This window comes from Myxocyprinus asiaticus, chromosome 13, assembly GCF_019703515.2.
Source record: "Myxocyprinus asiaticus isolate MX2 ecotype Aquarium Trade chromosome 13, UBuf_Myxa_2, whole genome shotgun sequence".
In the NCBI taxonomy this organism is placed as follows: domain Eukaryota; kingdom Metazoa; phylum Chordata; class Actinopteri; order Cypriniformes; family Catostomidae; genus Myxocyprinus; species Myxocyprinus asiaticus.
In genome coordinates, this window is record NC_059356.1 from 6,735,110 (window position 1) to 6,745,122 (window position 10,013).

A 10,013-nucleotide genomic window follows, 5' to 3' on the forward strand; every position below is an offset into this window, starting at 1 on the left:
GCTCTTTACACAACACACAACTGAACTTCAGGAACTCTATACCACTGTTAAAACATTCAAGAGTGTCTGTACAAATGCAATTGCAATAACAAACTCTGTGTCTCTCGATCCTTTTCACTTTTGCCAGTAATCTCTGTCCTTTTCCCTTCGTCACTGGGGAGGAACATGATTACAGGTAGTTTGCGACGCCGTTCTCATGATCTCAACTTTAGTGTTGAGAAGTGACTCAACCCCAACTGTCATCTTTTTCTTGCTGGATTCAGGAGGCAGAGCAACTGTTGATCTTGTTCATGGGCGGCCATACTCTCATGTCCTTGGGAAAGGTCTCTCTGCGATGTCGCAAGGCTGGACTCAGGTGACTAGGTAGGTTGGCTTGCTGGAGCAGCTCCCTGAAAACCTCCATCACGTTTTCGTTTTCTTTTGCTGAGGCCTCTAGGAAGCAGTTGTTCCAGTCCAGCTCGACCACTGCTAGAACATCATTGGCAGACACCCTGCGTTTGTGCAGTTTGTCTTTCTTGTTGCCCACCACCACGATGGGTGTGAACTTGTCCTCCTTGACCTCTAGGATCTCCTCACGCAAGCTTTTGATGGCTTCTAGCGATTCAGGGTCATCTACAGAGAAGACCAGGGTGAAGGCATCTCCGTTCTGGATGGAGAGCTTTCGCATGGCTGGGAACGAATAACTACCGCTTGTGTCCATGATGTGAACGGTCACTTTGACTCCGGCTACCTCGTATTCCTTGCTGTGGAGCTCCTCCACCGTGCGCCGATTTTTGGGTTTGAAGCTGTCGTATCCCACACCTGCAGCACCCATAACACCAAACACACCCGTCTTTTCCTTAACCTCTAGAGACATGCTTAGAAATCCCAGCTGCTTTTTCTTGGAGAATTCTTGAAGCTTGAAGCACAAGCTTTCTTGAAGTTTTATGACTGCCTAATTCCTGTGCAGCTCCCTGCAAAGACTACAAACTTCTAAATATGCTGGATCTGTTTTTGTTGCAGTCTCAGAGCAGATGCGGTGTTGAATGGTGAGCTGTTGCAGCTGCATCTGTGTCTTGTGTGTTCTCATGTCTTATTTATGGATTTTCTCAATTAAAGAGGCTCCGTGCCCCCTTCAGCTCTCATCCAGTCAGCTTGCTGCAGCATCTACAAACCAATGAAAGGGAAGCATGCAAATGAGTTAGAATCTCTTATTCTTGAAAGAAGACGTGATGTGGTGGAGAAGTGTCAGAGGTGTTCTGTGGTTCAGATGCATCAGTCATCCTTTGTGTAGAGGCAAGGAGTATTGGCAGCAGGATACACATCTTTGGTAAAAAGACAAACCATCATCTCTCATTGTTACCAAAAAAAGTTAGGTATTACCATAAAAGACATGTATTGACATTGTCTATTTCAAGGACAATCCTTGAAATAGAAATGAGCACTTTTGCATGCACAATATAAAGTATTTATATGTCACTGCCAAAGGTGGCATGCCCATTCAGAGTGAGGGGCAAGTGCCCCCTCAGTTTTTTTGAGCCAAGAGGATTTTTAATGGTTTATTTGAACTTCAAAAAATGTATTTTTATGGTATCTTCTATAATTAAATTAAATGGTTATTGCATGTACAAAACATGCCTGAGGCACAAATCTTTATTCACATGTTTAAATTTTGTAATTTAAAATCCAGACGAGTCACATGTTCCGCTATACGCAGCATCCAGTGCTGGTTCGGAGATCGCGTTCACGGGGGAAGGTCAAGCACCATGGGAAAGCGCGGTGTTATGATAAAAACAAACTAATTTTTTGCATCAGCTTCAGTGTAGTTAACATTTGCCAACTATGTCTGATCTCTGTGGAACAGTCAATCAGTTTTTTTATAGCCTAATGTAGAATATGTTTATGTTTTCTTCTGATTGGTCACTGTTCATTTACTTTAGTGCTGAAATGCATTTGACAGGTTTTGCGGCGTCTTTACACTCTCTTTTCTTAATGTTTAAAGAAAGCAGAAGCTTATCGTATTTCAGTGTGAATCCTGTCCTTTTCAGTCATGATAAAACGAATGAAAAGCAGTTTTACATGGTTCCTCTGTAGCCGCATGTTCTGTATTTTAAATGGAAGAAGGCGGCGTGGGTGGCTGAATGGGTTGAAACAGCAGCACTTGTGTTAACGAGACATGAACCGCTTTGTTTCATGACTGCTTACTACACACACTGCACAGGATAAAAAAAAAATGTGTCATTGACCAATCAGACACACGACTTTAATCAGCTGGCATTTCACTTTTAGTTAGTTCCCAAACAGTCTGATCAATTGCTCCCTACTCCCTATATAAGCCTATAGTACGTACTGTTTGGGACTGTCATGGGAAACACAGACACTGAGTATATTAGTAATTGCATGATGACTGTCAGTGTTACACTACTTTTATACACATAGAAAATGTGATGCTTGTCAGAATTTGGATGCACGCTCATTAAATTATGAGGAATGTAAGTATTATTAATCATTTGCATCTATTGACATACAAACCATGGCTAGTAGCCTATTAAAAGTTATTATATCGGCACGCACTTCACTTCTAACAGTCGATTTTGATTTTTGAAATATTAAATTTAGTGAAAAACCGAAAAAATGAAACCAAAAATATTTCTACATTGAAATTACGCTTCAAACGAAACGAAAATATAATCTAAATAACAAAGTGTTCAAAAAATCATACCAATTCAAAAACATTTTGGCCTCTCCTTCTTCGGCCTCTTTTGGAGTGACTTAAAAATCACTCTATGACAACAGGTGGAAAAATACAATTGTGAATTTAAACATAATAATAACTGAAAAATAAACCATGACCTATTTATAGTTTAACACAAATCTCATACATTATTGTTTCATTTAAGATGGCTACAACTCTGATCGTCAGGGACAAAATTTCATGTTCCACTATACTTTCAGAGTGTGAACATGAATATTATCACCACCTGATGGTGGAATCTCCAAACTGCAAATGCAGGAACTTAATTTAAACTTTGTGCTGAAGACATGATTTTCAAAGTATTAGCACAATGACCTTTCTCAGGAAAATATAAAATTGTGCTTTGTGCCACTTCATTAACCTCAAGAAAATAGAGCCCCTTTTCTCCTATTATGTAGGAGACATAATTTCTCCTTTACCATTATGTTGTTGTCTGCTCAGCTTAGTTGAGATGTTTGTCATAATGTTCTGGTGCCATGTTTGTTGTATATTTGAAGTGTTTGCTATAAAAGAAGCAACAACAACAAAAAAAACCCTATATGCATAGTGTGTCCATATTTAAGACACTTAAGACCATATTTGTGGTTAAAACAAGTTATGGAGAAATAACACAACACTCTTACAGAAATGCGAACCATTTTATTTAGTTACTTTTCTTAGTTTTATTAGTTATCATTTACACTGAACATGGAATACAATATTTACAGGATTGCCTCATTCAGTTACATGTTTTCACTCTCTATTGAGCTGAAGCAGTCGTGGGCATCGTTGCGTTTGTGCTGGTGCCTTTTGCACCACCTCTCGTGTATGGAAAGCGCTTGCAAAAAAAAAAAAAGGTGGCAAGATTGCAAAATAGTGATGTAAAACAGCCTAAAGATGTCAGACATGCACGCTAACTCATAAAATGTAACCAAATGTATCCAATACAGATAGACATTTATTGACAAACAGCTGCAAATGTAATAGTTATAAAAAAAAAGTGATAGTGTTTCCCGTGATTTACAGTAAGGGGGGGGTGGGGGTTTCGTTTGGATTAGGGTTGCGGTTGCTGACCCTGGTGCCCCCTCAAAAAAAAAAAAAAATAGATGCATGACGCCCCTGGTCACTGCAGCTAGAGTATTAGTTATTATCCAACTCCTGTAAAAAAAATACTTGAATCGCAATTAATTAATGTTATATTTTACCTCATCTAAATTTATAAAAGGCATGCAGCAGAAGTTGCATATAAGAAAACATCTTGGATATATTTTACATCAAAATGAAAATAAAAATAAATAAATTATCTTTTGCTTATAGAAAGTGAAGCCTTTTTTAAAAGCATTTTCTTGACAGGTTTTGTGAAAAGCACCCTGTTGGCATCCATTAAAACAGCATCCTTTTCTATAATGCACATCATATCATGACGCTGATATACAAGAGATTACTGTTTTGTCAGTCTCAGGAAATGCAATTACTGTTGGATTTTAGGTGGAGGAAGTACAGTTTGTGTGTGTGTGTGTGTGTGTGCGCGCGCATCGGATTTCATGTAAAAGATTGTGTTTAAAAATGCCATTTGTCACAATTTCTTCCTAACAAATCTGATCCAATAAGCCAAGCAGAAGCACAGCATCAGTAGTTCAGATTAGGGGTGTGATTAGTAGTTTAGAAGTGGCACATGTCTCTCAATAGACTGTTTCATGAATGGCTGACATGTCAAAGAGCCAATGAGCATTAAGGTTGAAAATTTGCTTAACCCTAGAATGCAAATGTGACCTCACCCCCCTTAAATGCAGATGTGGGTCAGAAAAGACCCAGGTGAAGTCTATATGCTTCTTCTTTATAAAAAACGACTTATTTTTTCAAGGAAAATTAACTCAAATGATAATTTTATTAGAAATTCACATTTTAAAATAGTTGATATATCTTTTATTCAGAACTGAGGAGTTTCAGACACATGTAGGAGTTTTGGACTTTGGATTGTGAACTAGTCATCTAACTTCAGGTTACTCCAAGAGGACTGTCCCTGTAATGGGTATAATGTCAAGGACTTTGGATAAAAGCATCAGCTTAATGACAACTTGCATACTATACATACATATGAATGTGAATATGGTATTTAACAATTACATAACAAATGGAAACTGAAAATAATCAGTGTATTACACAAATAATCACAGTGTTAAATGCAATGAATACCTTAGGAAACACAAATGGGGTAAACAGGACCCACAAACTGCATGCATTCTAGGGGCAGCGATGCAAAGTCTCTTATATAAAAAAAATATATATATTCAACTAAATGTTAAAAAAGTCAATTCTTATGATAGAAGACACATTAATTGAGGAATACCCAGAGTGGCAGATCAAAAGACCACTTCATGTAAAAAATATGTCTTAAAAACTAGGGTAATTGACATGAAAATCATGTCACAATGCAAACATTTTTAATGATCATAAAAATAGGCTGCGTTTTTTCTAAGCAAAATACAATTTCTTATTTCTTTTGATTTTGGGGTGACATGATATGGTCATGCTCTTGATAGGTTTTATGAGATTACATACTGAGTAAGGTTAGATGCAATCGTTTTGATTGGGTGTTAAAAGTTGCTCGCACTTGTGCGGCCATATCATTCTCCACATTCGTACACAGTAATTCTCACTTGCATTCACAAATGTTAGTGAAATGTTCAAAATTTGCAGAGCCCTGTTAACTGATTGATTTTTTTTGGATGGACTTCTCACTGATCTGCTCGTACATTCGACCTCTTGGTTCTTTCATGTTTTCAGTCTCAGATCCTTCAGCTGTATGTAATATCATTGAAAGTCATTTCATTCAGGCTCCATTCAGGCCACTATAATATGCTGTCTTACTATATATGGGAATACTTTTGTGCCAATTGTTTCAAATGTAACTTTTCAAGAAACGAATACAAATATAAACTGAGAGTGAATAAAAACAATCTGAAACTGAAAAAAATATATATTCAAAAGCAAAATTTACACAGTCTTCAAATAAACTGCATACTTTGTTAATGAAATTCTCTGCTTGCATTCACTGATCAGGACATACGAATGCGCTTCTCGTGTTTTCAGTCACAATTCCAAAGTTTTCATTCACGCTCCCAGGTAGGGTTGCACCAGCTGTGCGTAAGGTCTCACTTAAGTTGGGACGTAAAGTTCACACTAAGGGCTTAGTAACTACTAGTTAGTTTGTAATTAAGTCAGTGCTTAATTCGGTTGCACCACCTGTTCTTAAGGCAAGACTTAACTAGTAGGTCATAAGCTCTCCGTAAAGTAATGCGTAGTCACATAATATGATGTTTACTTGTATTGATCCAATAAACAGCCATCAAATTTGTACACAGAAGGGTTAAAAAGCAGTTAAAAATGTAATTTTGATCATGTTACAGTTGATGTTCAAACCTTGTTTGCTCACGTAACAGTCAGCTGTAATAAATTATATCCCCATCAAAATACGATACGTAATAAAACAAATTTCATTTAGCCCATGTAAATAACAATATTCAATAACTGTATCTAAAATTAATAAGGGACAATAAATAAATAAATAATAATACAACAGGATGGAAAAATAGACATTTATTCATTTTAATATCTATTTTGTATATGTTGAAACATGACACCGGATGGCGTACACAGGAAAGTGCACCGTTAGATCGGTTTCATACTAAAGTAGTACTTTTATTTACAAAATGTTTCACCCGTAGATGTAAACAAGTGTAAATGCCAACATCATCATATATAGCAACTGGACTGAAGCCTGTCAACCAAAACATGAGCTCACTGATGTCATTAAATATCCGTTACTTCTAGTCGGAGTCTTCTGTAAATATTTAGTTTATACGTAGGGTTACGTCCTACCTAAGTTTAATGGTGCAACACTCAAATATTTAGTAGAGCGTAAATTGTGACTTAGAGCCCATTTACGCCACAACTAGGCTAAGTTGTAACTTATGTATAGCTGGGACAACCGGCCCCCGGAGTTTTCATTCGTAGTTCTGACACAATAATCTCGTGTGGGCGGGGCTAACAAATAGGAGTTCTCATTGGCTTGTGAGATTCTGAGTGACAACTCTTTGACCTGGAAGAAGGGTTGACCTAGAAGGGGCTCTGGTTCGGGGTTTGCGTGTAAAAGTGCGAGAATCTGTTATAGTTCATAATTAATTCGTGTTTAGTGATATATTTAGGCTTTTGGTTTTGTATTTTATCAGTATTTGTTCCTACGACTATATTGTCGCGATAAATTTTGAGGAGCAACATGGGCGAATGCCTTAATCATCATCAGCAGGACACTCGAGGCAGTCGGTATAATTAAGAAAAGTTAATAAATAAATAAAAGTTATTGCTCTTCAGTCGGAGAGTTAGTATGAGTCCTATAGATGACAGAGAGGGATTTTTTTCTGAAATAGTTTTGCGTGCTTTTACCATAGTAATACTGTAGACTTTAGTAACCACCCCCCCCCCCCCCATATATACATGTATATATATATATATATATATATATATATATATATATATATATATATATATATATATATATATATATATATATATATATATATAATAACCTCAAAGTCAAAGAGTACAACTCTTAGTGTTGGATCAATTGGCTCGTGCATCGATGATGAAAGCAGCTAGCTGTGAGATCTAATGTGAAATGCAGGACATATTGATCATCGATACTTTGAACGCACACTGTCTGAGGGTCACTTTCCCACTGATCGGTCCATCCCTTGCCGGGGTCCGTGTTGGACGTTCAGCCGCTGGGGGGGCGTGGCCGAGGGTCCCCGGCTGGATGTACCTCCATCATCCAGGAGGGGCCTTCTCCCGACTGCATTTTTCGTCAAACCCCCTGTTCAACTGCACATCCAGGGGGCTCAAGCTCCACGTTGGATGTTTGCTCTGGTACTTGTTGGATGTTTGGCCACGGGGAGGGGTGCAGCCGAGGGTCCCCAGACGGATGTATATATATGTTTTACTATAATCTCTTTCCCTTTTAATTTAACAGTTTTTCACAAACAAAATTCTGATGACCCAGAGGATGGAGTGGTGGTCCCAGAGATCCATTGCCCATTATCAGACAAGAATCTTGCTATTCTGCATGGATTAATGAATCCCTTGACATCACATTTGAAAGGCCTGGAGCTCCAGACACTATTATACTTTGATATTATGCAGACTATGTTCTACTAAATTTGTTTTGAGTTCTAGATTCAAACAAACACAATTCACAAGTACACAAGCAATTACAGTATTAGTCTACACCTTACTTTAATAGTCTCTGACTAGCATTCCAACAAATAAATGTTAATGCCTGATATTGCACTCAGTACCACATACTATAGAATGCATACTTGGAAAGGAAACGGTTTATGTTACAGATACAGTACATCACTAGGAAAGACCCTTGCATCAGGCATATTCCATTTCAAATTCAGGCTACAGTTGCTTGGCGTTTCTTATATTAACATCCTTTATGCTTATAAATATACTTGAGACCACTTGAAGATATAGAAAAATTATAATAGTGTATTTGTTGGCTTAAAAAAAGAATTAGAAAAAGAATATGGAACTTAATCTCTAGACCAGACACAGGTGAGTTTTCTGGGTGATAAACTCGTATTGTCAACTGATGCCTGAAAATGAACATGAATGATAATTCTCTAGCTTGATTATGCAATTTTTTAGCTATGTGATTTCAATTGTAATACAGTGGTCTATTACTAATGATTGAAGTTAAGACATTTCAAATGATATATGGTTATTCCCGATTAATTAAATTATACTAGACATTGAAATGTACCTAACGGCAGTAATCACTCATGCAACATCGAGTTAGGTATTCTTGAGCCTTTTAATCCATCATGTTCTAGGAACTTTGGCTTCTTATTCGATAACAAACTTAAATTTGACAAACAAATTAATGCCTTGATTAAGTCAGGTTTCTTCCACTTACGATTATTAGCCAGAGTCAAAACTTTTCTCTCTATGAGAAACCTGGAAAAAGTAATTCATGCATTCATCTCATCTCGTTTAGACTACTGCAATTCCCTTTACATTGGAATCAATCAATCTGCCCTCAAACGTCTCCAATCGGTCCAAAATTCTGCAGCCAGATTCTTAATGAACAGACGCAAGTATGAGCACATCACCCCAAGTTTAATCTCACTACACTGGCTGCCTGTCAGATACAGAATAGATTTTAACATTTTACTATTTGTTTACAAATCTCTAATAAACCAAGTGCCTATTTACCTTTCAAATTGGCTGCATCCCCACATGCCTACTCGCTCCCTAAGATCTAGGGACCGTGGATTACTCTACGTTCCCAGATCTAGTTAAAAGCATAGAGGTGATCGAGACTTTGCTGGCCCAAAGCTCTGGAACAGTCTGCCAGCTGATATCAGAACTGCTCCCACTCTACCTGTTTTTAAGTCTAGGTTAAAAACCCACCTCTTTTCATTGGCTTTTAACTTACCTTGATACATTGGCTTGTGTGTTTTCCTTCTTTTTTTAACTTGGCCATTATTTGTTTGCTTTTATTGCCCTGTATATTATACTGTACAGCACTCTGGTCAACTTCGGTTGTTTTTAACGTGCTCAACAAATAAAATTTGACTTGACTACAGGAATACTGAATAAATGAAAAGAAACAAGACTCTAACGCGTTGGTGTCCACGTGAATGTTACATTTTAAATGGTGTAATGCATTAAAAGGCAATATGTGTTTTATTTTATGTACAATGTGTTTTGTTCTCTGTCTATTGTGAACAATGTGTGTATTATGTAATATGGATATTGTGTATTATGTGTACATGTTATTCAGTGAGTGTTGTGTATTCTGTATATCTTGTATATTATAGTAAGAGATGCAATGTTGGTGGGACTGCACTAATAAAGTGATTTGATTTTTATAACAATTTTAATCAAGATAAATTCATTCAAACTTTAAAATCAATAATTCAGCTGGTTTTGCAGAAGCCACATTTGAAGCAGTGTTTAAAATAATCAGTTAATATTTTTATTTGCTTCTTGAAAAGTTAGGTTCAAAACAATTGACACAAATGTAATCCCATAACTATACTGTGAAAGATCTGGAGAGGAGAAAGAAATTGTTCTTTGACCTGTCTTGATTCATGTCTTCACATGTTTTCAACTCTGTTTAAAACAAATGTGTTTTGCTTTTATTAGTTGCATTTAATATTTGTGTTGTCAGTGTTGGGTAGATTACTTCTGAAATGTTATTCGGTACTTATTACAAATTACACAAGTAAAATAG

At 36.9% G+C, this 10,013-nt stretch overlaps 1 protein-coding gene across 1 annotated transcript; it reads right to left on the minus strand.

Annotated features, from left to right (window-relative positions):
* Window positions 1–259: 259 nt before the first annotated feature.
* Window positions 260–930, minus strand: LOC127450417 (GTP-binding protein Rhes-like). Its single transcript, XM_051714525.1, has one exon. It carries the CDS (start codon window positions 854–856, stop codon window positions 260–262), a length of 597 nt encoding a protein of 198 aa, XP_051570485.1. The 5' UTR covers window positions 857–930.
* Window positions 931–10,013: the final 9,083 nt, after the last annotated feature.

Excerpts from the sequence above, each read along its gene's own strand:
- LOC127450417 (XM_051714525.1), bottom strand. The coding sequence starts at position 856 with ATGTCTCTAGAGGTTAAGGAAAAGACGGGTGTGTTTGGTGTTATGGGT.